At 42.7% G+C, this 27934-nt stretch overlaps 2 protein-coding genes and 1 long non-coding RNA gene across 22 annotated transcripts in view; 2 read left to right on the top strand and 1 right to left on the bottom strand.

Annotated features, from left to right (window-relative positions):
• The first annotated feature begins 1695 nt into the window (after positions 1-1695).
• LOC135098493 (double-stranded RNA-specific editase 1-like) lies at positions 1696-17069 on the top strand. Its single transcript, XM_064000895.1, has 6 exons — positions 1696-1842; positions 1975-2067; positions 5203-5392; positions 5831-8246; positions 16069-16230; positions 16671-17069. The coding sequence occupies exons 1-4, from the start codon at positions 1768-1770 to the stop codon at positions 5920-5922; spliced, it is 450 nt and encodes a 149-aa protein (XP_063856965.1). The 5' UTR covers positions 1696-1767; the 3' UTR covers positions 5923-8246; positions 16069-16230; positions 16671-17069.
• A 1042-nt stretch (positions 17070-18111) lies between these two features.
• Positions 18112-25623, top strand: LOC135098495 (uncharacterized). 20 transcript variants are annotated; one of them, XR_010267071.1, is made up of 6 exons: positions 18114-18628; positions 19667-20618; positions 21795-21894; positions 23740-23894; positions 24098-24459; positions 24529-25623. It is a non-coding gene; the product is annotated as an uncharacterized LOC135098495 (long non-coding RNA). The 20 variants fall into 20 exon arrangements; XR_010267075.1 differs by having other exon boundaries at positions 24098-24528; positions 24666-25623; XR_010267070.1 differs by having other exon boundaries at positions 24098-24528; positions 24600-25623.
• Positions 25545-27934, bottom strand: part of LOC135098494 (probable E3 ubiquitin-protein ligase HERC4) — a 9922-nt gene continuing 7532 nt past the window's right edge. Inside the window, exons 8-9 of the mRNA XM_064000896.1 lie at positions 26766-26901; positions 25545-26314 (exon numbers count right to left, since the gene is read on the bottom strand). The gene's annotated coding sequence lies outside the window, so the exon portion shown is untranslated. The remainder of the gene's footprint in view (positions 26315-26765; positions 26902-27934) is intronic.

Here is a 27934-nt window from a genome sequence, read left to right as displayed (position 1 = left end):
GTGTGTGTGTGTGTATGTAGTAGTTATATATGTGTGTTTGTTGCTGTTGTTTATGTTGCTTGTCTTGTTGTTGTTGTTGTTGTTGTTGTTGTTGTTGTTGTTGTTGTTGTGCTTGCTTTCCTATCTGACTTTTTCATCCATATATGTATCTATCAATCAGTCTATCTGTCTACCTATCTATCTGTCTATTGATCTATCTATCTATCTATCCATCTATCCATCTCTCTACCTATCCATTAATCTGTCTATCAGTCTCTCTATGTCTTTTTATCTCTCTCTGTTTTCTACCTCTCTATCTTTACATCTCTCTGTCTGTCTATTTTTCTCTCTCTCTCTGTCTCTCTCTCTCTCTCTCTCTCTCTCTCTCTCTCTCTCTCTCTCTCTCTCTCTCTCTCTCTCTCTCTCTCTCTCTCTCTCTCTCTCTCTCTCTCTCTCTCTCTCTCTCTCTCTCTCTACCTAACTTAACCTAACCTAACTTAACGTAACCTAACCTAACCTAACCTAACTTAACGCAACCTAACCTAACCTAACCTAACTTAATGCAACCTAACCTAACCTAACCTAACTTCTGCTCTGCCAGACAAGGGTTACTACCTCTATGCAGACAAAACCTAACCAACCAGCTTAACCTGAGTCGCCCCTGGAACCGCCCCACCACAGAGGAGGAGGAGGAGGAGGAGGAGGAGGAGGAGACAGTCATGGATGAAGGGACGTCACAGATCATGCACATTTGCTTCCATATTGGGTGAGAGACTGCATTGTTTGTGAAGAAGACGAGGAGGAAGGTAGTTTTTCATCTCAGTTCTTGCACAGAATATTCAATAATTGGTCTGTTTCATGAAGGTAATGTACTTTCTCAAGGTAGTTTTTCATCTCAATTCTTGCACAGAATATTCAATAATTTCTCTTTTTATGAAGACACCTTCCTCACCCTTTATTCACACATCACTCAAATATTGTCAAACCATCTTTTAAATCCTCAGCCTTTATTCCACACTTCACTCAAATGTGTGTAACCATCTTTCAAAGCTCCTGTATTGCTGAGTCATTAGAGAGCCTTAAAAGAAGACAGTCAGATTTATGGATGGGGATGACAGGTGAAAATAGACAGGTGTTTTTTGTTACAGGGACTTCCACGTGGATAGAGGATCAACCTGCCAACCAAGTGAGTGTGTGTGAGTATTTGTGAGACAGACAGACAGACAGACAGACAGACAGAGAGAGAGGGAGGGATAGACTGACAGAGATGCAGAGAGAGAGAGAGAGAGTTTTAGACAGACAGAGAGAGAGAGAGGCATACATTGACAGAGAGAGAGATAGACAGAGGCAGGGTTAGACAGACCAAGAGGCATACACTGACAGAGAGACAGACAGAGACAGGGATAAAGTAACAGAGATGGAGAGAGAAAGAGACAAACAGAGACATTGAGAGATGTTTCTGGGTGTGTGTATGTGTGTGTGTGTGTGTGTGTGTAGTGTGTGTGTGTGTGTGTGTGTGTGTTGATTTATGAAGAAGATGGCAAATAGTGGGAATTTTCTTATGTGTTATGTACTTTATTTTCTTTGCTTCATTCATTTTTTTTTCCCTTGTTTTTTTTTTCTCATCTCAATTTCATTCATGTTTTTCCTTTCTCCTTCTCTCTCTATTCCTTTATTTTTTTCCTTTCACCTATATACTTCAGGGTCGCGGGTGGAAACTGGCGTACAGCTGTGCCTGAGCCTGCCGTGGACGCATTCCCAGCCGACTTCTACCAGAACAGCTCGGACATGGCTGGCCAGGACAACCACCGCAACACAGACATGCATGCACCTGATATGGACATGAAAATGGAGGGACAGGAGGTGAGGGATGAGAGGAACATGGGACGGCAGTGTTAGAATGATGGCAGTGGTCTTGTATTTGATTTAGATTGTGTTTAATTTTGTTAGGTTTTAGTTTAGACTCCATTCTCTATGTGACTCTCTCCCCAACAGTCCCATGTGATGGTGTCCGACAGTGATGCCTCAGTGCAGGAGGGGGGGAACGGCAGGCAGAGACCCGCAAGTGCCCCTGGGAGAAGCCTGGAGGTAGGGAGGATGGTGTATGAAGCCATATATGAGTTTTTCGTACTATGTTAGGTTCATAATTTAGATCAGGTGTTGTGGTTCCTGGTGTTGCTCCTGTGCTGGTGTCCTTGTCCTGGGAAGTGTTGTGAGTGGGTACCCTTGTTGCAAATGACCTTAAAATTGATTACTGGAAGAAATGAGAGAGATGGGGACAAATAGAATGTTGACGATGATGATGAATGAGTTGCCAGGAGTTGATTTGAAAGTTGAAGGGGAATGGAGTTAGACGTACAATTTTCTTTTCTTCCCGTAAAGTTGACAAGGTTTGGTATCTTTGTGTTCCTTTGCTCCCCACCCCCTTGCATCTTACAGCTTGTTATAAAGGCAGCTTCCCAAGTAAATTATGCTTTCTCTCCATTATCATAATATTAACCTAACCACAAAACAGTGCTAGAAGAAATGCCCTTATAGCTAACTCCAGGCTGAAAGATTCAAGCAATGTAGTGAAAGATATTCCGATAAGGAAGATAAATAGGAACTCTTTAAATTCTTAGCTAGGTGAGGGTGATGTCCATTCCCACCATCACCTGTTGAAGTCCTCCCCTAAGAGCCCAGTGAGCTGTACTTGGCCCTCTGTGACTAGTTCCCTGGTGCAGTAATGTAGCTGTGTCAGTGGTAGTGGTCCAACTCTTGCCTTGCCTCCATATCTTGTGTTCTCCCTCACTGGGACTGTTCTGTGCTCACTCCTTTGTTGTGGTGTGTGGACTGCTGGGTGTGTGTTTAGAGCAGAGAGGACGGCTTGCATTTCAAGGTGGATAAGATTTAATGGTTTATAACAGCAGTGAAAGTAATGTGATGAAAAGGTAATGGTGTGAAGGATGTGACTGTTCTCTTCACTTTGCTGAAGGCCTCCCAGCGTCCATGCATCTTGTCTACCATCACACAACTTGAGTTTTATTTTTATTACAAGTTAATGTGATAAAAGTGTTTTGATGGATGTTTTTTCTTTAGCAGTGTATTCACCAGAGCTCTTCTTTGTTTTGACAGCGAGCTAGCTTGCTGGCCGCGCAGGGCCGGCTTTGGTCCCCTCACCTGTTATGTCTCCTCATGACTTTAGTTAATTGTAGCACTCCAGAAACCCAGTGAAGAATCTTGTGGTAACTTCCTACATTGGCAAAGTCACAAGCTTTTACAGTGTCTTCACCAACCACACAGAGTTATCAAAAGACTCTTCTAACGGTGCCATACATGAGCCTGGGTGTATACTTAACAGTCGTAGAGACATTTTCAGAGACTTTAATTAATTGAAGCGTGTTGCCCACACTCGTCATGGATGTCTGACTGAGGTGGGAAGTACAGGCCGCACTGAACCCTAACCAGTCATTCCAGCAAAATTTGAGGGGTGATCTGGCATGAGGCACACCTTGGCATCCAGCAGGGAGGTGATGGATGCCCGCTGGCGGCTCCACTCGGCTCAAAGCTCTCTCTCTCTCCCTTGTGTCCCGTATCACATGTTTGCCAGCAGGCTGAGGCAGGTTGGTTTTCTTATTTCAGTGGCAAGTGTGTTGCAACCTTTCAATTAATGTGTGGTGGCAGGCATCAAGGTCAACAGAAAGAAGGTGCCAGGAGCCAAGAACCTCAAGGTCCGCAGGTACGTGCAGCCCAAGAATGCCATCGTGTGCCTGAATGAGCTGCGGCCGGGCGTCACCTACACCATGGAACAGGAGGGAGGCGTTTGCCAGCCATTTTGCATATCTGGTGGAGGTACCTGGTGCGGTATGGGACAAAAAATAGACTGAGGATATGTTGAGCTATTTTACTTTTTTGCCTTTCTTGCTTGCTAATGCCTCACTCCTGAGTTTGTTCATGAAACACTGCCGTGCCGAATGTGTCGCCCTGGGTGAGGGGAGCCGCCCCTTGAATGCTGCCTCTCCTCAGGTTGACGGGCAGAAGTACCGAGGGTTTGGGTCTTCAAAGCAGCTGGCCAAGCAGGCAGCAGCTGAGGCGGCGCTGATCGGCTTCTTGAAGCCGCCCGTCACCACACCAGAGAACCAGGAGGAAGACAAGACCCCCTGGGCCACCCTGGGGCCGACGGGCTGGCTCAGGAAGGCTTTCATACCTGCAATGTCAGAGCTACTCAGTCCTTAACACACTGCTACTTAACACTGCAGAGCTGTGGGTCCCACCACCACCTACTGCCCTGCACTGCTGCAGTCTGGCTAGTCAAGGCTCATGTGGGGCATTCAGCCCTCTTATATTTTAAGGCTCAATTTAGAAAACTCTAAAATCTCCAATATCAACATTCTAACAAATCATCAGTGAAATTAACATTAACACAATCTGTAACTGCCATGAGGCCACGGAGGAGTGTGGGGCCTCCCCACACTCCTCCGTCTCTCCCTCCCTCCCTCCCTGGCGTGCACAATCCTCACCAGGGGGGATGGCGGCCCCACAGCGGCCGTCAAGGAGGAGAGTCCCCAGGCAGCTGCCTTCACGGAGGCCATCTGTGCCCACCTGGGAGGCCGTGCCCCCAATAAACACCCCGGCTGTGGATCCCAAGGTGGGTGTGACTTGGGATTGGCTGCTAGGGAACTTGGGAAAGGGACAGGGATGGCTAGCAGATAACTGTGGTTCAGGGTGTGGTGGTGGTGGTGGTGGTGCTGCATGGCAGGTGTGTGGCACAGGCACCACAGGTGAAGGTGTAGCCGCTGGGTGGTGTGACCGTTGGTGTGCTTGGCTCATGGGTGGGAGGGTGTGGGGAGGGTCTTCCTTCTGTTGTGTTGCTTGGCACGTGTGTAGTGTGTGCCAATCACAGAGTGGCCTGAGCAGTGAGTGCTTGAGTGGAGCCTTCACACCACACCAGGTTGTGATGGTGGCGGCATCTGGGGCAGCAAGAAAGTGGCAGCCATTTCATTGTGTTTTTATAATCAGTAAAGAATTGAGAGTATAGATAGTGAGATTAGAAGGAGAAACACAGTGAGATTAGAAGGAGAAACACTCGTGAATTTGTCAGAATATGACCATGAACATAGTGAAGTATAGCTGATGGTAATGTACACATGAACTGTCCATGCCTTGCCATATCAAGCTTCTTTTGTATTTTATTTCTTTCAGTTAACCGAGCCAATGAAAGCAGAATCAAACTTTCCATTCCAGTCAACTGAACCTGTGAAAGTTCCCAATCCGGCCAAGCGGGTCCCAGAAGGTGCGGCGTCCATGCACCCCGTGATGGTGCTGCACCAGATGAAGCCTGGCCTGCTGTACAACACTAACCAGACCACCAGGGATAACAAGTCTTTCTTCACCGTCACCGCCGACATCGATGGCAAGGAGTTCTCAGGCAAGGGTGAGTTGTAGACTGACCAGGTGAGTCTGACAAGACAAAATAAGAAGCTTCTGTAGTACCAGGTGGCATCTCAAGGCAACAAAACCCATCTCTGTGTTTTGGGTACAGTCTCACATAGAACAGTTGAACTTGGAGGTCTCTGCAGCAGCATATCTTAACCCATAGTTACTAGGAATATATTTCAGTCACCAAGCAAGGATACTCTGATATCCTGTACAGCCTTGGAACTCCCTCACAATGAAATTATGTTGATTATTCTGAAGGAGAAAATAAAGCAAGTTTTAATCATCACTTGACTGAAGATGCAGATGTTAAGTCTTATCTTTCACTACATTACTCATTTTTTGCAGGAATATTCTTTAGCCTGCTGCAACATTTAGTCCCCTTATCTTGATCACTGACTGGACTTGTGCTAAGTGGAATTTTCTTTACTTGCAGGGACAAATGTGAAGAAAGCCAAGTTCTTCCTGGCCAACACAGCAATACTGGGACTGTACGGGGTAGAATCCACCTTTGAGATCTCCGCTTAATGGAAGTAGTATCTGCCTGGGTACTGGCGGCGGTGTGCGGGGCAGGCGGTCCCTCGCACACGTGGCTGTAGAGTCTGCTACGCGATAATGACAAAGTAGATAGGTAGCTACATAGTATTTTAACCTGAAGTCCTGTCTGTGAGTGTTGTCTTGTATGTTGCTGCTTGCTGAAGGCAGGGAATGTACTGAACTGGAGGGGCAGGGCCTGAGTGGCTTACAAAACTCCTGTGGAAGGGAAGTGATGGTCTGTGCTAAATGTTGCAGTCTGACGAGTGACGTGGAATTCAATTTTTCCACGTGTAAATTCTTCCAGTCCAGTGTTTACCTTTATTTTGTTCCAGCTCTGTTACTTAGTGCCAGAGTTAGAAGACTGACATTTAATGGAATTCTTATTTATGATTTTGACGTACTTTCTTTTCCCATTTATTTACTTAGCCCATGAAGTGTGGGTGCTCCTTGTAAATGGTCGGTGCTGAGCCTGCCATGAATGCAAATGAAATGCAGCTGATTGTGAAAGACAGGCACAGGAGAAGGGGTCAGTCACTCATTCCTGCTTGTGTCAGATCACTCATCTAGTGTTCTGCTGTGGAGTGGAGTGGGTGATGAGAGGGCTGTGGTGATGGGACAGTGACAGACAAGCCCTACTTACTGAAAACAAAAGTGTGCGAACTCATCACATCAACACTTATTTAGCTTCCTGACAAAAATGGCATCCAGTTTCAGATGTTTAAGGTATTTAACTCATCTATTTATTTAAAGGTACCCACTCTTTATGGGTTAAATGAAAGCTGTACTCTAGTTTAGCAGTCAGTCTCACCACTTGGTTTAATGTGAGCAGGTAAGGAAGCCCTAGAACCTGGCCCTTGGTTAGGTTCTGGTGACTTCTGGCTGGAATCTCAGTACCTTAATTTCTCTTCTGGTTGAAACTTTCTCCTCAAACACAACTGGCTGGAGCTGAGTCCTGGGATGGTCAGCTGTTTAAATATTACTACACAAAATGTTATGAGTTTGAATACATAATGAAAATTTCTTGAATGTGTATGTATGTAAAGGTTATAAAAGCAAGTATTTTTTTCTTTTTCAATTTTTGTATATAATTGAGGTTAAGATGAATTTGAAACATTGGTTGCAATTTATCAAGCTGGTGTTTTTGGTTTTGAAGGAAGTGTAAGTGCAAGAGGTATGAATTTGAAACATTGATTGCAATTTATCAAGCTGGTGTTTTTGGTTTTGAAGGAACTGTAATTGTGCAAGAGGTAATCATTTGATGAGAGTGGAATTAATGAAGCAGTTTACCACACCAGTATTGTCATTCCTGCTCCCTGTGTGTCCACCTTACCTCACACACCCTGACGTTTGCCTCAACGCCTTCATTTATCACCAATGCAGTTAGGTAAATTATCACTTATTACTATTTTCTCATATGAATTCAGAAACACTGTCAGCTTATCAAATAGTGTATCTGTTAATATAACCTTTTGTAGGCAACTTGTCCTGTAACCACCTATGACATTTTAGGCTCTCATTTTTGTACCAGCCTCTTCAACAGTTCTATAGCTTATGGAAAACTAAATTAATGTCCTATTCTCTCATTTCCTCTGTCCATACCAGCAGTTCTCATAGTACTCTCAATGTTGAAGGATGATAGCAGTCCAAGGGCAGAGCTAGTGAGTTTCTTTGAGTCTCCCCAATAATTGTTTTCTTTTGTAGCTTGCGGTGAAGAGGAGGATAATAGCGGTAATTAAAGGTTTAGTGATTATATGAAAAAAGTATTTTTATAAGGCGTGTATTCGTGGGAGTGATTTAAAAGTCTTGAAACATTTATTATAAATAGTCTTTACTTATTTCAACTGTAGTTTTCTCTAATCAATGGTAATACGAATAATAGAATTACATCATGTTGCGTCAGCCTACCAGTAACTCATAAGGTATCATACCCTAGCTTATAAAATATGTTAGTAATTTAGAATTCAATTATTAACTTCAACTAATGTCCAGCCTATATGCTCACCTTGCTAGCCAATTATTCCTGCATTTTTATTTAAACTCACGGTTCAGTAAAATTATTTGTGAAAGAAGAGAGAGAGAGAGAACTAGCTAAGGTTCCAATAACTTCAGATGCCTGTGGGTGTTGAGGGAGAGAGCACAAAATGGCGTCTCCCTTCCCTCTGGCAACAGGTGGGTCTCGTAGCTCTGAAATATTTGATTTTTCTTTTATTTAGAAGTGAATATTACTGTGTTCATGTTTATTATTCATGTCTCTAGTGAAGATATAGTGACTGTACGTGTTGACAGAATGGCGTCTCCCTTCCCTCTGGCAACAGGTGGGTCTCGTAGCTCTGAAATATTTGATTTTTCTTTTATTTAGAAGTGAATATTACTGTTCATGTTTATTATCCATGTCTCTAGTGAAGATATAGTGACTGTACGTGTTGACAGAATGGCGTCTCCCTTCCCTCTGGCAACAGATAAAATAGCCAGTGTTGGTCCCACGTGGAGACAGGCCACAGTCTTGGGAAAGCGTTAGCCATGTAATGTTTCTTTAGTCAAATATAATCTACTGTGAATGTGTTGTGAGCAATATTATTGCCGTAGAGAAGTGATGGAGGAAGGCTGTGACGTTATTTAGGGATATAACGGTGCCCAGAATGAATGGTGCTCTTGAGGAGTTATAAAAGTAATTATTTTCTTGTGTATTCGTAGTGTTAAGTAACGGAGTATAAGTGTATATGCCATACCAGAATTTCAAGTGTCATAGTCGGTCAGTCAACCCAAAGAATCCCATCAGTATTATTCATTTAATTATTTTTTGCTATTTTTATATTTTTCGTTCCTCCTAATAAAGCCACACTAGGTACTGTGTGATCATTAACCTCTCCCTACCCTCTGGCCATGACGATGAAGGCGAGAACCACTACCAATCAAAAATGTTTTCTTTTTTTCTATTGTGTGTGCGTGCTTCACCTCTTCTCTCTTCCTCTTCCTTTCTTCTTCACCGTGAAGATCTTTGCCTCGTCTCATTAGAGCTCTGATCGGACCGGTGAGGAGGAGGGAGGAGGGGGGAACCGGAGGGAGGGGGGTGGCGTTACATTAGTTTATCTTGCTCGTATTTACCTAAGGAACCATAAAGAGATATCAGCAGTTTACGTGACGTGATGCTTCCTTCAGATTCATAAGGAGTGAATGTTGCGTCACCAGTGTTCAGATATCACAAAAAAAAGACACAATGAGAAAAATGAACCGTACATTTAAACAGGGAACGAAAAAAACACCGAATTCTGGCCAATATTTCTCCTTCCAATTAACGTAAACACTAGAACCGTAATTAACGGGGTGAAATGCATGTTGGCGTGAAAGAATGCATTAAAGAAGAAAAGAAAAAGCATCAGTTTATCTTAGCTCACGTATTTCTTAACCTTTTACTTCTCTCCTTCCATTAATTAAGGAGAAAAAGTCATAAAAAAAGTCGATATACGTTTGTTACCCTTTCAGTTCCATCCTTCCACGGTTTAAGAAAGGAAGGCTCTATATTAAGATACTATAAGGGCGTTCAGTGGTAGGGGTCAGTGAACTCTTGCTAACTAGGCTATGGGTGTCCACTGTGTTCCTGGGCTAGACATTAAGGTTAAGGACATTAAGATAGGAAGGCTTTATATTAAGATACTATAAGGGCGTTCAGTGGTAGGGGTCAGTGAACTCTTTTGCTAACTAGGCTATGGGTGTCCACTGTGTTCCTGGGCTAGACATGTTTACACACTCCTCCCTGCATTCCATTGTTTTCTTCAACACAACCACCACCACCATCACCATCACCACCACCACCACCGCCAGAGTGACACGTAGGGAGAATATTTACTAACAGAGAGAGAGAGAGAGAGAGAGAGAGAGAGAGAGAGTATAACGGGAGGGAATAATGATAAAAAAGTTAGATACAAAAGTAGGAAAAACGGAACACACACACACACACACACACACACACACACACACAGAGAGAGAGAGAGAGAGAGAGAGAGAGAGAGAGAGAGAGAGAGAGTATAACGGGAGGGAATAATGATAAAAAAGTTAGATACAAAAGTAGGAAAAACGGAACACACACAAACACACACACACACACACACACAGAGAGAGAGAGAGAGAGAGAGAGAGAGAGAGAGAGATTAAACTTTCTAAGCCAAGCCATACACACAACTATAAACATACATTCAATGATATCCTCATAAAACATAAATACACTCACACACACCACTACATAGTCCTTGAAATTTTATCGGGCCTGAATGTGACAGGAACCAACAGGTGAACTGATGGAAACCTTAATGTACCTCATATTTACTCATTGCTCACGTGCCACCAGCGAGGACTCTTTTCTGGCTGGCTCAGAATATAATAAATTTGCAATAAGGCGCATTTCAAATTGATTTCAGGACAAGTTTTTACTTTTTATAGATCTTTCAGAATGCAAAGAATAAATTTACGTTAATTCGCATGTTATTAATTTTGAGACTGATAGATTTCCATGCGTTTTGACTCACCCCGATTACTGTTTCAAGAAAAAATAAATAAAAAAGAAAATCATATTTATTCTTCTGTTGACATAGCTCGTGAAATAATAAGACAAGACCACAAGAATCATAGTGTACAGTCAACAAAACTCAAAACTCATGAACCAAGATGCAGTTTCCTTATATAACAAAATAAAAAAAATAAATAAACGATAATATGAGATGAGTACACAAGTTAAGATGGTACGTCTATTTCTCAGCACTTTTTCCCATCACTGACTGGCGATATTTCTTGCAGCATTCGTGGCAGGGGAGCATATGAGGCTTGCCTGAGGGGAGAACAAAGACTGGGGAGCGAAAAAAGAGCCGAGGGAAGCTAAGATGCCTTGAGCCAAAATGAAACGTTATTAGAGTTAGCCTGAGTTAGCCAGGCCGCCACTGTCTAGAGCACGCCGGCATTGTTTATGTTTTTTAATGTTCTGAAGTGAATGACGCTCAAATATTAGCAATAACAGATAGATTAGTTTATTTGTTTACACGTGTGGAGTTTAGAAGGGTTATTTTTCAGTGGTTAGCGGTTTATTGAAGGAAATGCGTCGCTGTGTAGGAGTTTCTGCTATGGAATTATTACGATAGCTCCTGGTCATTCAGTGTGTGCAGTGGCCAAGAGGGGGAAGGACGCTGTCTTGCCCTCACTTGTTATCCCAGCCACCTCAAGTCCCTGTAGTTGTGTAGACGTTCTGTTCTCCCTGTCACTCACCAACAGAATCACGGCCTTTGGTGAACACACTGGCATTGCTAATAAGATAGAAAGCTGCCACGCGTGATTTGGGAAATAAAATATGATGTGATGTATTCGATATTAGCTACTGTTTTTGTTTTGTAATGCAGTTTAGTACAGAGCAGAAATTCGTGTTACCAAATGGTTCAGCTTCTTACTTAACTTTTATAAATTAGAGATCTATTTAGGTTTTCAGAGGTATTTTCGTGACTAGGGAAAAAAATAATCCAGCTCTACGTGTTTCTTATGTAATTCAACTTATTACACAACAGGAATCCGTGTTATCATATCTTCCCGCGTTTTATCTGAACTTTTATCATGTTCTGGTCTGTTATTTAGGTTTTCAAAGGCATTTTCATGACTAGCACAAAAATCCATCTATTCTTGTTTGTTCTGTAATTTTTATATAACAGAAGAGAAACTCGTATCCTCAAACGATCTGGCGTCTTATCTTTCTTAATTTTTATCAGGTTCTAGTAGAAATTATGTACGTTTTTATGTTTCTGGGTAACAAGAAAAAAAATCTATCTTCCCTGTTTATTCTGTAATTCATTTAACTACAGCAGAACAAGAACAACATTCTAAAACATTCCGGTTGCGTTGCGAGAAGTTTTGTGGAGCAGTTGTGAAATATCGTCTGCTGCTGAATTATTGACGTGTCCTTAAGCTTCACCTATATTGTAATAGCACGTGTTTCTTGATTTCTGGCCTGGTGTTCTAGAGTGTATGGTGTCTTATATAGGGAACAGTGAGAAAGGACCTTCACTGCTCTCCCTGTGGTTCAGTGGCTGATGTCTCTTCTTATTTTTTTTTTCTTCTCCCTCGTCACTCGGTCAAGAAAACCGAACCGTCCCCTTTACAAGATAAAACCCCTCTGTAACCTGGCTTTGGTCTGTATGACATCAAAGCGCTCCACTCCCTCCCTTATCCACTCTTTAAATTCCCTTATACTCTTTACCCAATCTTAATAACCCTAGGAACACCTCAGCAATATAATATCTTAAGAGTCTTCTGTGGAATCAACTCAGACAGGTTGGAATTACTTGAATCGCATTAACACACCTCCTCACACTCCGTCTCTTAAACGTCCTTTAAATTCCCCTATACTCTTTACCCAAGCTTATTAACTCCATAGATACTTTCTTACTACAATATCTTAAGTCATACGTAATCATATCTGAGGCTGGAATTGTTTGAATTTCGCGCGAAAACATCCGCTCTTCACACCATCTAAATTGTGTTATACTCCTTATCCAAGCCTACTAACCCTAGGAACACTTCAGAACTACAATATCTTAATAGTATAGTGCGGAATGATGCCTTTACACGCTTCAGTTACGCTCTAATAAACTCCTTTCAATAGCGAGAAAATATGAGCTGTCAAGTGAATGGCATCTACCATCACCATGACAACGGGTCGTGAACAGCCAATCCCAGCTCGCCATTTCATCCGGGACCTCAAGATGGCCACACTGATACAATATAGTTTAATTTCCAGCCAAGATCAGAGTTAACCGAGACATATATGGTGGATAAAAAGCTCTTAAAAATATGGGTGTTCCGAGGAAAGTATACCACTAGGGAATGTGGGTTACATTAGTAATGGAGGAATATTTTGAGAGCAGACGAAACTAAAGGTACAGTTACTAGTTAGTGTTTTTGTGTGTTTGTATGTGTGTGTGTCGTGGAGGAGTGATCTGTGCCTGACCATGTGGCTATATGACGAACCAGGCGTGAGTATTCAGCATTTGACCAAACACACGCACGCAGAGACTGTCCCTTTAAACCTTCGTCCCTTTAAACCGTACCCAAACAAACGCTTTCGATTCCCGTAGGCAGACCAGGCTACCTCTCTCTGACCGCCGCCCTATGTCACTTGTTTTTTAGGGTCATGCTCCTAATGAGAGAGTAACCGGCCGGCTAGGGGGACTGGGAGTAGGCTGGGAGTGTTAACTGGTTATTTAACAGAGTAGAAGATGAGAGAGACTGGGTATGTGTGATGAATGAGTGACAGGGAATAGAAGGGTGTAAGCTGTTTGACGTAAGGGTGACAGGCTGTGTGCGTCCGTGTGTACATGTATGTGGGTGGGTGTGGGTGACTGGTTGGGTGTGTGTGTGTGTATTACCCTTGTGAGACCCTCTGTGTGTGTGTGTATGTGTGTGTGTGTGTGTAGGGAGGGAGAGACACGTGAGTAAAGAAGGGAGGATGGAGGTCAGGAAAGAGGAGGAGGAGGAAGAGGGCTGACTGGGTGAACCTCTTAAAGATAGTATTCAGAAATTACGTGTTTTCTTGGCTTCGCTGAGTCACTGTGTTAGGGAAGAGGAAGAGGAAGAGGAGGAGGAGGAGGATATAGAAGTGATATAAGCATAGGTAGGTTTTAAGTTAGTATTAAGTTAGTATTAGTATTTATAGTTAGTATTTTAAGTTAGTAGGTTAGGCTATGTAAGTTGAAGTGTATTAGATTGTAAGGCTAAGTAAGGTTAGGTTAGGTTAGGTTAAGATAGTGCGTTAGGTTAGGTAAGTTAAGGATAGGTTAGACTAGCATAGTTTAGGTTAGGTTAGGTTAGGCTAGGCTATGTAAGTTGAAGTGTGTTAGATTGTAAGGCTAAGTAAGGTTAGGTTAGGTTAAGTTAGGTTAGGTAAGTTAAGGATAGGTTAGACTAGCATAGTTTAGGTTATATTAGATGAATTTACATTAACTTGCATAGGTTAGATTAGATTAGATGAAACTAAGATTTGGATGACATAGGTTACATTAGATCATGTTAAGTTATAGCAGATTAATTTAGGTTAGTTAAGGTAATTGAGTTAGCAAAGGTTGCATTAGGTTAAACTAGCATAAGTGAAGAAGTTAAGTTACGTTAGGTGAGGAATTATTAGGTTAGATGAGAGGAGGTGAGGTTAGGTTAGATTAGGTTAGGTTAGGTTAGGTGAGGTGAGGTTAGATTAGGTTAGGTGAGGTGAGGTTTGGTTAGATTACATTAGGTGAGGTTAGGTTAGTTTAGGTGAGGTGAGATTAAGTTAGGTTACAGTGAGGCGTCTTGAAGTCACGAGAGACAATGGCGGGGACAGAGATGGTACCTTGCCAACTCCACCAGAGAGAGAGAGAGAGAGAGAGAGAGAGAGAAAATCAGAATCAGAATCAGAATTTATTTCCATTATACAATGGTTATTCTTTAACATCTTATAAATAGAGATTATTAACACAGAAAACTAGTTAGATGTAAGTACTATATGCATATGTATTCGATTACACACTTATACATGTATACACATATACATACTCGCATATACACAATGAAATACACATACACACACGCATAGCACACACACACACACACACACACACACACACACACACACACACACACACACACACACACACACAAAAGTGAAATACAATAGATCAAGAAAAGCGTACAAATTAAAAGATGAAAATTTATCACTAAAAGATTATAATTTAGAGTAAAACTGTAAAACATTGCATGAAAAGAAAAGAATATATATAAAAGCAATTAAAACTAAAGCAAAGACAATTAAACATTTGAAATACAATACCTTTAAAATAGTTAAAAGAATTACAACTGAAATTGTTGATGTCTTAAGTGTGCCATCAGACGTCGTTTAAACGAGCTACAAGAATTTGACATAAGTACATCAGACGGGAGACTATTCCAAAGACAAGGTCCTGCTACTGTAAGGGACTTTCCACCTAAACACGTTAAGTATTTTGGCACGTCAAGCTGTTGCTGTTGCCTTGTGTTTACAGCGTGGTCGTTGACATCACACACTCTTGCTAGTGTAAATAGCCACTCTACCAAGAGTGTGTGATGTCAATGACCACGCTGTAAACACAAGGCAACAGCAACAGCTTTATGTGCCAAAATACTTAACGTGTTTAGGTGGAAAGAGAGAGAGAGAGAGAGAGAGAGAGAGAGAGAGAGAGAGAGAGAGAGAGAGAGAGAGAGAGAGAGAGAGAGCAGAAGGGGTCAGACTACTGTTTCATTTAAGGAGTCTTTAAAATTAGCTTCCCTATGTTAATGTGTTAGTTTTCATATTTATTGAGAGAGAGAGAGAGAGAGAGAGAGAGAGAGAGAGAGAGAGAGAGAGAGAGAGAGAGAGAGAGAGAGAGAATATGGTGTAAATAAAGGGACTAAAAATGTACTTCAAATGGCTTGATTCTCTCTCTCTCTCTCTCTCTCTCTCTCTCTCTCTCTCTCTCTCTCTCTCTCTCTCTCTCTCTCTCTCTCTCTCTCTCTCTCTCTCTCAATAAATATGAAAATTAACACCTTCACATAGGGAAGCCAATGTTCATGCTCATTTACTCCCGACCCCAACCATTGCTAATATAGACTTCACTTTCATCCAGGTAGAAAATAAATCTTGTAAAATAACATTAGGTCTCGTCTATCATCCTCTAGTCCAGTCACCTGCTATGGATAAAAAAACTTTATGACCTCATTGCGGACATTTGTTGCGTTAATAATTGCATAATTATGGGGGATTTTAATGATCCAGTCACTCTCAAGACATCTTTATTCATTCTACAGCCACATCCAGTCTTAGAACTGGGAAGAAATTGCAAAATGTATTCTTTTTCAATGCCAACTTTACGTCTTGTAGATGGTTATGAAGGAGACTGCATGCATTGCTTCTGATGCTGCTAATTGTTTTGTTTCACAGTGAAAGGCTTTAAATGTAGTTGGAAAATGTCATAGGAAAAAATTGTAGTTAATATTGGATGCAAAATATCAAAGTAAGATTAGCTAAAGAATTTTTAACATTGGGAATAGTAATCCATTTATATACATATTGGAGTATATTTTTTGTAACAGTGTGAGTGATAAGATTCCACTTTTCAGTGTTGCCACGGTGACGGTGGTGGTGGGCATGACACAGATGCGGGAGGTGGAGTTTGTGCCCGATGGAGACATGCAGCTGGACAAATTGTGTTGGTCATTGGTCAGACTGGAGTTTACATGTGTACCTCCTTCACCATCATTGGTGGACACTTCACCTTGAGTGTTAGTGAAATGTGCTCTCTTTCTTACTTTATTTGTATATCACAAAAATTTAAGGCCAGTTAGTTGTCTAGACTATAAGTTTTAAAATGAGAAAATAAATCTACATAATTTTTTAAAAGCAAACAGTTAAGGCATTGTAAAGTAAAAGTCAAAATATATTTTGGTTATTATTTTTTTTTGCAATCAACAACTTTCATGTAAAATGAAATCAATACATTCATCAAACTTAATATCATATTTAATAACAGCTAGAGGTACCAATTTGCAGATGTCTATGGAAAATTTGTATGATAATCTTGTGGCCAACAAAAAAGGATACAATGAATGATGACTTATTATTGTAAGAAATCTTTCAGAGTTGTTGTTGTGTACTTCCACATTCCATGGAGACAGCTTTTTCCTTCACCTTTCACCATTTAAAAATGTGATAATTTCAACAGGATGCTTGAGCTGTCATGGTGTTGCTGGTGCTGTGTGCCATCATCACCCTGACACAGACCACCCTGCAGACACCTTCATCCTGGGTGCCACACGTCACTGCTGCTACAACTCAGAGCAACAAGAGCGCAAGCCAGGAAGGGAAATTTTCACTTAATTTGTTGTTTATTTGAGGGCCTAATGACAGACACATAATGGAATGAGTGTTTGTGAATGTTTGTTTATATCTAGATACAGCATTCACATATCTTAAGTGCCACCTTCCAAAAGCAATGTCAGCCAGAAAAATAACTGATCAATCTAATTACATTTCAGGTAACTTATCTAATTTCTAATAATTTCTAATATAATTTCTGTTTTTTTTTTTTTTTTTTTTTTTTTTTTTTTTTTTTTTTTTTTTTTTTTTTATGTAGGAGTGACACTGGCCAAGGGCAACAAAAATCCAATAAAAAAATATGCCCACTGAAATGTCAGTCCCATAAAAGGGTCAAAGCAGTGGTCAAAAGTTGATGAATAAGTGTCTTGAAACCTCCCTCTTGAAGGAATTCAAGTCATAGGAAGGTGGAAATACAGAAGCAGGCAGGGAGTTCCAGAGTTTACCAGAGAAAGGGATGAATGATTGAGAATACTGGTTAACTCTTGCATTAGAGAGGTGGACAGAATAGGGGTGAGAGAAAGAAGAAAATCTTGTGCAGCGAGGCCGCAGAAGGAGGGGAGGCATGCAGTTAACAAGATCAGAAGAGCAGTTACCATGAAAATAGCAGTAGAAGACAGCTAGATATGCAACATTGCGGCAGTGAGAGGCAACATTGTGGCGGTGTGGAATGTTAGGAGTAGCAGTTGAGGGAACAGGTGTGTTAGGGTGGTAGTAAAGAGCGGCTTGGAAACTAGTTGGGCTTTTGAACAGTTGAGAGTGACTGAAGTATGATTGTCAGAAATGGAGAGGGTTTAGAATGGCATGTAAGAATGTGAAGTGAGACAGATAGAGCGATGAAGCACGTGAGGTTGAGTGAGCCAGGTGTGGAGTGAGACAGACAGACAGACAGACAGACAGACAAAGTGATGAAGCACGTGGGGTTGAGTGAGCCAGGTGTGGAGGAGTGACAGACAGACAGCAATGAAGCACGTGGGGTTGAGTGAGCCAGGTGTGGAGGAGTGACAGACAGACAGCCATGAAGCACGTGGGGTTGAGTGAGCCAGGTGTGGAGGAGTGACAGACAGACAGCGATGAAGCACGTGGGGTTGAGTGAGCCAGGTGTGGAGGAGTGAGACAGACAGAGCAATGAAGCACGTGGGGTTGAGTGAGCCAGGTGTGGAGGGGTGAGACAGACAGAGCGATGAAGCACGTGGGGTTGAGTGAGCCAGGTGTGGAGGGGTGAGACAGACAGAGCCATGAAGCACGTGGGGTTGAGTGAGCCAGGTGTGGAGGAGTGAGACAGACAGAGAGCCATGAAGCACGTGGGGTTGAGTGAGCCAGGTGTGGAGGGGTGAGACAGACAGAGCCATGAAGCACGTGGGGTTGAGTGAGCCAGGTGTGTCACTTGGGGACGACTGTCAGCCAACCCAGGACCAACGGCTGATGACGCTCAATGATGGAATTAGAAGCTGCATGAATTGTTTATGTAGATTTTAGAAGCTGTCTGAATTGTTTATGTAAATCTGAAGCACTTACTTTGAATTGAAGGCTTGGACCATGTAATATCTTTGTAATTCTTCTGTACCATTGTCATAAGTTCCTTAGATAACTCACTACAGTTTTGTCTCTATATAATAATATGTACATTTACTCAAACTGCATTTTCTTTCAGTGTGCAGGTTTGCAGTAAACCTCCCTGAAGGTTCCAGAGCTGCTCAGCAAGTGTCCAGTCCAGGCTGTCACAAGACTGTGTGACAGTGGACCTTCCACTCATACTGAAAACAGCTGTGCACTGCCACTCACAGGAAGTGGTGACCACTCTAGGTGTGCTATCTGCTGTTTATATGTGTAAGATGAGTACTGGCTAAGGGTAAGACAAATTCCTGCAGGTTTGTGTGTGTGTGTGTGTGTGTGTGTGTGTGTGTGTGTGTGTGTGTGTGTGTGTGTGTGTGTGTGTGTGTGTTTAGGAGCCCACTAAATATTGCTTGTTGTCAGAAATGGAAAATGCTCTGATGGGCTTTGAAAAGGTTGCTTATATCAGTGAAATGAGTAGGTGTGTCCTTGGAGACAGGCAGCATGTGGCCAGGCCTGGAGGACAATCTTGACTGAGGCCCTTGAGAGACTGCAAGCTGACAAAGCCAAGGAAGATCCTTGTGGGAACACCTCAGCAAATCTTGGAGCTTATTCTGAAGGATTCTGTAGTGAGGAAACTCAAAGTTTGGAGGAACAGAAGAACAGTGTTGCTGTGTGTGGAGGCAATACATTGACTGTGTAGTATATCGCAAGGAAGACAATCTTTGCTCCCACAGTGTCAAGAGTGAAACACCTGCTCCACCACTGCCTCAGGAAGATCCACTGTTCACCCACACAGTAAAAGCTGAAATAGTGGAGGCAGTATCACGTAACAATTGATCAAAGCAGAACAAGTCAAGGTGTTACTAGTACTTACTGTGTTGTATAAATACTTCTGAAAGAGAAAGAGAGAGAGAGAAAGAGAGAGAATGATAATAGTGATGTGTGTAGTTTCAGTGATTCACTTACAGACAGTAGTTAGTGAGCAGGTGTTGAATATAATGCAGTGTTGCTGAGGGAGAATAAATTGATTAGCAGCAGTGTGCATAAATGTACTGTTTTTTTTATTTGTGTAGAAGGGACATTGACAACTTATTTATCTCTCCTTCCACTGAATGGCAGGCACAGTGACACCAACAATTACCTGCTGTTTACACTTCACTGTTTTGACTTGCATTTCTCTAACAATCTGGGACTGAATTATTCACTACTGTTGGTTTGACAAAGGATTTTTAACGTGTCCCTTGAAGATTAAAAGCCCCACCTGTTTCCATTGTCTGTTATTTCCAGATTGAGTTGCCTTGAAGCTGAGATGAGTTGGTCAGCTAGTGAGTGGCTTCAATCAAGTGACTGTGAGGTGTTGGCTTCAATCAAGTGACTGTGAGGTGTTGCCTTCAATCAAGTGACTGTGAGGTGTTGGCTTCAATCAAGTGACTGTGAGGTGTTGCCTTCAATCAAGTGACTGTGAGGTGTTGGCTTCAATCAAGTGACTGTGAGGTGTTGGCTTCAATCAAGTGACTGTGAGGTGTTGCCTTCAATCAAGTGACTGTGAGGTGTTGGCTTCAATCAAGTGACTGTGAGGTGTTGCCTTCAATCAAGTGACTGTGAGGTGTTGCCTTCAATCAAGTGACTGTGAGGTGTTGCCTTCAATCAAGTGACTGTGAGGTGTTGCCTTCAATCAAGTGACTGTGAGGTGTTGGCTTCAATCAAGTGACTGTGAGGTGTTGCCTTCAATCAAGTGACTGTGAGGTGTTGGCTTCAATCAAGTGACTGTGAGGTGTTGCCTTCAATCAAGTGACTGTGAGGTGTTGGCTTCAATCAAGTGACTGTGAGGTGTTGCCTTCAATCAAGTGACTGTGAGGTGTTGGCTTCAATAAAGTGACTGTGAGGTGTTGCCTTCAATCAAGTGACTGTGAGGTGTTGCCTTCAATAAAGTGACTGTGAGGTGTTGCCTTCAATCAAGTGACTGTGAGGTGTTGCCTTCAATAAAGTGACTGTGAGGTGTTGCCTTCAATCAAGTGACTGTGAGGTGTTGGCTTCAATAAAGTGACTGTGAGGTGTTGGCTTCAATAAAGTGACTGTGAGGTGTTGCCTTCAATCAAGTGACTGTGAGGTGTTGGCTTCGATCAAGTGACTGTGAGGTGTTGGCTTCGATCAAGTGACTGTGAGGTGTTGGCTTCGATCAAGTGACTGTGAGGTGTTGGGCATGGTATTGTGTTATTGCAAGTGTAACCATTAATAAGTAAGTTCTTTCCTTATAACTCTTCATACATGGATTGCCATACATGGACGGATAAGGCCCTTGTACAGAGTCATCAGCTGGGGGTGAGAAAAACTGGTGGAGACGTCTCAGAACGCCTAACTTCACAGAAGCTGTTTTAGCTAGAGATGAAATGTGAAGTTTCTAGTTTAGATCATAAGTAAAGGACAGACCAAGGATGTTCAGTGTAGAAGAGGGGGACAGTTGAGTGTCATTGAAGAAGAGGGGATAGTTTGGAAGACTGTGTTGAGTTGATAGATGGAGGAATTGAGTTTTTGATGCACTGAACAATACCAAGTTTGCTCTGCCCCAATCAGAAATTTTAGAGAGATGAGAAGTGAGGCGTTCTGTGGCTTCCCTGTGTGAACTGTTTACTTCCTGAAGGGTTGGATGTCTATGAAAAGACATGGAAAAGTGCAGGGTGATGTCATCAGCGTAGGAGTGGATAGGACAAGAAGTATGGGTTAGAAGATCATTAATGAATAATAAGAGAGTGGGTGACAGGACAGAACCCTGAGGAATACCACTGTTAATAGATTTAGCAGAAGAACAGTGACCGTCTACCACAGCAGCAATAGAACGGTCAGAAAGGAAACTTGAGATGAAGTTACAGAGAGAAGGATAGAAACTGTAGGAGGGTAGTTTGGAAATGAAAGCTTTGTACCAGACTCTATCAAAAGCTTTTGATATGTCCAAGGCAACAGCAAAAGTTTCACCAAAATCTCTAAAAGAGGATGACCAAGACTCAGTAAGGAAAGCCAGAAGATCACCAGTAGAGCGGCCTTGACGGAATCCATACTGGCGATCAGATAGAAGGTTGTCAAGTGATAGATGTTTAAGAATCTTCCTGTTGAGGATAGATTCAAAAACTTTAGATAGGCAGGAAATTAAAGCAATAGGACTGTTGTTTGAGGGATTAAAACTACTACTACTACTACTACTACTACTACTACTACTACTACTACTACTACTACTACTACTACTACTACTACTACTCACATCTTGCCTGACTCCCAGACCAACATTTACTGTGTAGAAATGGCACAGTCTACTCCTTTAGTTCTTTTCCTTTCTAGAATGTGCATATCAGTGTACCCTGTCGTGCCTCCCATGCTGTGTAATGCTGCAGTGTTGATTGTGTGTGTGTGTTTCCCTCAGGTGGTACTGTGGATAGCAAGCGGAAGAGGCCTTGGGAGACTTCCGTTAATGAGGAGCAACAGTCACACCTCACTGGAGTCTTTCAGGAACCAACAGTCAGGTGAATATTGTGTTATTTGTACTGTTGAGGTCCCATATCTCTGACTTGTGTGCTCTCAAGATGCTATGCTCAGCTTTTGAATCCTTGACACTGACAATAAGTCAAGCTTAGTGGGAGATGTCTTTCACACACTGCCCTGCTTGTTTCCCCCTTGTTACAGCTTAATCTGCTTGTTCCCCCCCTTGCTACAACTTAATTTCCTTGTTTCCCCCCTTGCTACAACTTAATTTCTTTGTTTCCCCTTTGCTACAACTTAATCTGCTTGTTTCCCCCCTTGCTACAACTTAATTTCCTTGTTTCCCCTTTGCTACAACTTAATCTGCTTGTTTTCCCCCTTGCTACAACTTTATCTGCTTGCTTCCCCCTTGCTACAATTTAATTCTTCTCATAAGTGTTGTGATTGTGGTTGTTCAAGAAGGGATCAGTAACTGTCAGACTGGAAGGAAGCTGGGAAGATTGGAAGCAGCTGTCACACAGTTGGCAAAGGGTGCTCAGTGATTGGAACAGCTGTCTCTCTGCTACCCTGCAACTCACAAGCTTCTTCTGACTAAAAGAGGGTGCAGCTAATCAGTTTTTACAATATATACATCCCATCAGCTTAATATTCTTGTATCTGCTTTCCTTTTTCACCAAGAGCCTTTCTTCCTCTTCGGAGTGACAGCTGTGCCTTGTGTCAGTGCATCCCTGGCCATCTGTGTCATGGCTGTCGTTGATCTTGCTGTCTCCCGTCCAGTCTTACAACTACAAAGCCCTCTCAAACAAGGCCTATCACAGCACTCTTCCCTTTGTTAAGCTTGACAGCACCCGTTATAATGCAAGAATTAAATGTGAGCTGTGAAATGAGAGTGTAGCAGTAAGGGGGACACAGGCAGGGAAGTACAGGAGAGACCTTCCCCTCTACTGTGTCTGGCAGTCTGTCTGTGATTAAAGGGCTGAACTTGGCATCTTCAGGGCACGAGAGTTGCCATGGGTGATAATTTACTATTTTTTTGAGCAGTGAAGCCTTTGTTCTGTGGGTGTGCTGTCATGCACTGTAATATTCTGTGTGGCCATTGTAAAGCCACATTGAAAGTATATGTAAAGCTTGATGCCAACCCCAAGCTGTCCCATTTTATAAATTCATATAGAAATATTTAGAAAAAAACTGGGAAAATTTGAAATCTGCAGCAATTTTGGTCCCAGGAATTTTGGATAGGGGAATTTCAACATTATAGCATTGTTGGGTGTGTGTGTATGTGTGTTTGTGTGTGGATAAGAGGAATAAGATTAACGTTTTGTGAAGGAGTTGGAGGAGGGGAGGCATGCACTTAACCACGATTACAAGAGCAGTAACACTGAAAATAGTGGTACAAGACTGTAAGAGGAGCAACAGATGGCTGGATAAGCAGATGTTAGCTCCTGTTAAGTGTGAGTCCTGACAGGTGTGAGTGAGTCTTGTCAGTGAGGTGTGTTGTGAAGTATTAATGGAGAGAGAGAAGGAATGATTTTCAATGATCACTGTGAAATAAGAGGAGAGTTCTGTTATTGCGATGTGCATGTGAAAGTATTGGGTTAAATATGAGACTAATTTTGGGGAATTCATGGATATAGGAGAGAAATAGATGTGAAATTCTTGTAGGGTGTTAAAGGACTGTCTGAGGCACCTGTTAGGCCAGGGGAGGGAGTGAAAAGTTTGTGGGAATAAGAGTTTGCATGAGTGAGGAATTAGTGTGTGTGTGATGCAGAAATAATCTCATTCTTCATAACTAGTTTGCCCAAGTTGCATTATTTATGTATTTATTTGCAGAGGTTTTGTCTTCTGTCTGTGCAATCAAGGCTGGTGGTGATGGTGGTGTCTCATTGCAGGGCCTGATGTGAAGGTGTCTGCAGCCAGTGTTTGGTGTCCTCTGTGCCTGCCTGGTGGTGCCTCATTGCAGGGCTGATGTGAAGGTGTCTGCAGCCAGTGTTTGGTGTCCTCTGTGCCTGCCTGGTGGTGCCTCATTGCAGGGCCTGATGTAAAGGTGTCTGCAGCCAGTGTTTGGTGTCCTCTGTGCCTGGTGGTGTCTCATTGCAGGGCCTGATGTGAAGGTGTCTGCAGCCAATGTTTGGTGTTCTCTGTGCCTGGTGGTGGTGCCTCATTGCAGGGCTGATGTGAAGGTGTCTGCAGCCAATGTTTGGTGTCCTCTGTGCCTGGTGGTGCCTCATTGCAGGGCCTGATGTGAAGGTGTCTGCAGCCAGTGGTGGTGCCTCATTGCAGGGCTGATGTGAAGGTGTCTGCAGCCAGTGGTGGTGCCTCATTGCAGGGCCTGATGTGAAGGTGTCTGCAGCCAGTGGTGGGTGTCCTCTGTGCCTGGTGGTGCCTCATTGCAGGGCTGATGTGAAGGTGTCTGCAGCCAGTGTTTGGTGTCCTCTGTGCCTGCCTGGTGGTGCCTCATTGCAGGGCCTGATGTGAAGGTGTCTGCAGCCAGTGGTGGGTGTCCTCTCTTCCTGGTGGTGCCTCATTGCAGGGCTGATGTGAAGGTGTCTGCAGCCAGTGGTGGGTGTCCTCTCTTCCTGGTGGTGCCTCATTGCAGGGCTGATGTGAAGGTGTCTGCAGCCAGTGTTTGGTGTCCTCTGTGCCTGGTGGTGGTGCCTCATTGCAGGGCTGATGTGAAGGTGTCTGCAGCCAGTGTTTGGTGTCCTCTGTGCCTGCCTGGTGGTGCCTCATTGCAGGGCCTGATGTGAAGGTGTCTGCAGCCAGTGGTGGGTGTCCTCTCTTCCTGGTGGTGCCTCATTGCAGGGCTGATGTGAAGGTGTCTGCAGCCAGTGGTGGTGCCTCATTGCAGGGCCTGATGTGAAGGTGTCTGCAGCCAGTGTTTGGTGTCCTCTGTGCCTGGTGGTGCCTCATTGCAGGGCTGATGTGAAGGTGTCTGCAGCCAGTGTTTGGTGTCCTCTCTTCCTGGTGGTGCAGCCTGATGTGTTGCCTGCTTCAGTGTAAATCTTGCAAGCCAGATCTGCCAGCTGTCTCCAGTGTAGTAGTCTAGGGTGCTTTGCTTTGTGTCTTTGGCAATAAATAAATTTGTGAGTATCATTCTCATGTGAATTATATAGTTTGATAAAATTACAGAATGTGCTTGGGTAAACTAAATTTATATATTGGTGGTAAACAATTCATGCATCCCCAAGTAAATAAATAAAATAAATAGGACCCAAAACAATAGATGCAATATAGATCATCCTCTGGTCAAAAAAAAAAAAAAGCCAGGATTGGCCCTTTTTTGGCTAAGTTTAAGGCGAAACTTGCACACAGAAGCCCTGTCCGAGCGACACCAGAGTCGCTCGGACAGGGCTTCTGTGTGCAAGTTTTACAACCAAAAATGGGCCAATCCTGGCTTTTTTTTTTTGACCAGAGGATCAATTGTTTAGTATTTTTTGCTTCCATTTTTTTTTTTTTTATCAGGGCTATGAACTGGTTACATCAGAAAGCAGCTTATTTGCAATTTGTTTTGCAATTTGTAAAAAGATTTGTATATAATTCCACAATTCCACAAGTATGAACAAGATGATTAAATATATTTGTTTAAATCACATTGCCAAAGTTTCTGAGGAAGCATGAACTGTTACACCAGAAAGCTTGTTTATTTGCAACTTGTTAGTATAATTCCCTAAGTATGTACAAGATAATATAGATATTGTTTAATAAATCATTATTGTTTAATCATTCCCTAAGTATGTACAAGATAATAATATATATATTGTTTAATCACAAAAGTTTAATAAATACACAATAGGATAAATGATTTGTTTTCCTTGTGTCAGAGAGCTCCTGTGTCAACTTGAGTGAGACTAGTGTTGAGGACTTCAGCCTTTGCAAGTCCTGAAGGATGCTTGTCACTCCCACCAACAGCTTGAAGGGACACTTCCTGCTGCTAAACTGCATAACAATATCCTTCCTGCTCAAAATTCTTGCCTTACAATCTTCTTACTTGAAAACTCTTGTACCCTTTTCTCGCTGCATTCTTCCTGCTGTTGACTGCTTGACAATTATTCCTTAAAATTCTTACCTTACTTTTTCCTGCTTAAAATTCTTGCCTTACAATCTTCTTACTTGAAAACTCTTGTAGCCTTTTCTCGCTGCATTCTTCCTGCTGTTGACTGCTTGACAATTATTCCTGCTTAAAATTCTTGCCTTACAATCTTCTTACAACTTGACTCTTCCTTGATTGCAATGAAAAATTCCTTGACTCCTCTTGTCAGGCTTACAGGAAGCAAGACTCAGCCCCTCTTCCTGATGACGCTCCTTGACTTAACTAACACCTCGTCAGGCTTACAGGTAGTGACACAGCCTCTCTTCCTGATGAAACTCGACTCCCTGATCACAATGAAGTATGTCAGGCCTGATGTGGTAGAGATTGCTGTGGGCAACTGTTCATGGGATGGAGTGAAGCAGCACACGTCACACCTGCAAGAAAAAAAGACCATTAGCTCCTAGACACATGAAGCTTGTATGTGCTGAGATCCTTAAGGTTTGATAATTGATTCATTACAAAACAACCTTTGAAAAGAATGAGGCGTGGAAAAGGTGCCGAGATTCTTAGTATGAGATGTTTGGGGATTGGTTGCCTAAAAGACTATGACTGGACAAACATGATACGAAAAAACCGGGCAAGTTTGAAAAGTACAATGCACTATGCAAGAAATGTGTCGATATTTTGTGTGAATTGCGTCAAAAGTTCAGTCACATTCAAGAAAGGAAACTTGAAAAAGCATAGCAGTATGACAGACAAGAAACTGAAAAATGTGCCTTAAATAAATACTTCCCAATTATATTTGAAGGATGATTGAAATTCGCATGGCATCATAAATTTCAATAGCACGACATTATATACATATTAGAAGTTTAAAAGACGAACCTGATGCATAATTTCACCTTCCCCAACACTGCCTCGATCACATGGTATCCTGGCAACGGGAACAGCGAGGAGGCAGCTGAATTCACACCAGTATATCAATCAACTCTGCCTCGGTGCTGATTGGCCAAGGAGGAGCCTGTGGGAGAGAGAGAGAGAGCCTTTGTTAAGTCACCCCTATAAATGTAAAGCACACGAAATCTATAGTTGTCATCAAATTTAATATTGCAGAAGGGTAGCGACATTGTGAGTAGGAAAGACAGGAGAGGCGAGGAAAGAATCAGCTTGATCCTGGAGAAGTGAAAATATAATCTCGAGGATAAACTTATGAATAACTTACAATTTGAAAAGAATAATAATTTAAAACTTTCTGCTCACACCTTCGAAGTTTATTATTGCTATTCAAAGTCAGTTTATGGTTCCAGAGATACGTTTTTGAAACCCACTTTAGAAAAATATACGAGGAAATAAAACAGTACAAGAAAAAAAAATATATATATCACATGAATAACAAATTAGGAAAATAAGTATTAGAAATCCAACTTCGAGCTGAATTGATAAAAAAATAAAAGAAAAATCTGGTTTAATACAACAAAGCATTAATAGACAAGTTTAATGTAAATTTAGAAGGTTAATGTGTGTGTGTGTGTGTGTGTGTGTGTGTGTGTGTGTGTGTGTGTGTGTGTGTGTGTGTGTGTGTGTGTGTGTGTGTGTGTGTGTGTGTGTGAGTGTCTCCAGATTTTTGAGTGTGTCGTCACCAGATTTTTGAGTGCATGAGCATTCTAATGGTTGAATGAATTCGTGTTTATGTGCGTGTGAGTGTGTGGGAGCGGGCGTGAGTGTGTGGGCGCGGGCGTAAGTGTATGTGTGGGCGCGGGCGTAAGTGTATGTGTGGGAGCGGGCTTGTGTGTGTGTGTGGGCGCGGGCGTTTGAGGGCGTGGACGCGGGCGTGTGAGTGCATGGAGGCGGGCGTGTGAGTGCATGGAGGCAGGCGTGTGAGTGCATGGAGGCGGGCGTGAGTGCGTGCGTGGAGGCGGGCGTGAGTGCGTGCGTGGAGGTGGTCGTGAGTGCGTGCGTGGACGCGGGCGTGAGTGCGTGCGTGGACGCAGGCGTGAGTGCGTGGAGGCGGGCGTGAGTGCGTGCGTGGAGGTGGGCGTGAGTGCGTGCGTGGA

This window comes from Scylla paramamosain, unplaced genomic scaffold, assembly GCF_035594125.1.
Source record: "Scylla paramamosain isolate STU-SP2022 unplaced genomic scaffold, ASM3559412v1 Contig66, whole genome shotgun sequence".
Classification (NCBI taxonomy): Eukaryota; Metazoa; Arthropoda; class Malacostraca; order Decapoda; family Portunidae; genus Scylla; species Scylla paramamosain.
Note: the sequence above shows the minus strand (reverse complement) of the source record. Positions and strands in the feature narration are given on the sequence as shown.

Bases quoted from the DNA above. Each gene is read 5' to 3' on its own strand.
- LOC135098493 (XM_064000895.1), top strand. From the start codon at position 1,768: ATGGCTGGCCAGGACAACCACCGCAACACAGACATGCATGCACCTGAT. The intron at 1,843-1,974 runs GTGAGGGATGAG...TCTCCCCAACAG, and splicing joins TGAAAATGGAGGGACAGGAG to TCCCATGTGATGGTGTCCGA. The intron at 2,068-5,202 runs GTAGGGAGGATG...TTTCCATTCCAG, and splicing joins CCCCTGGGAGAAGCCTGGAG to TCAACTGAACCTGTGAAAGT.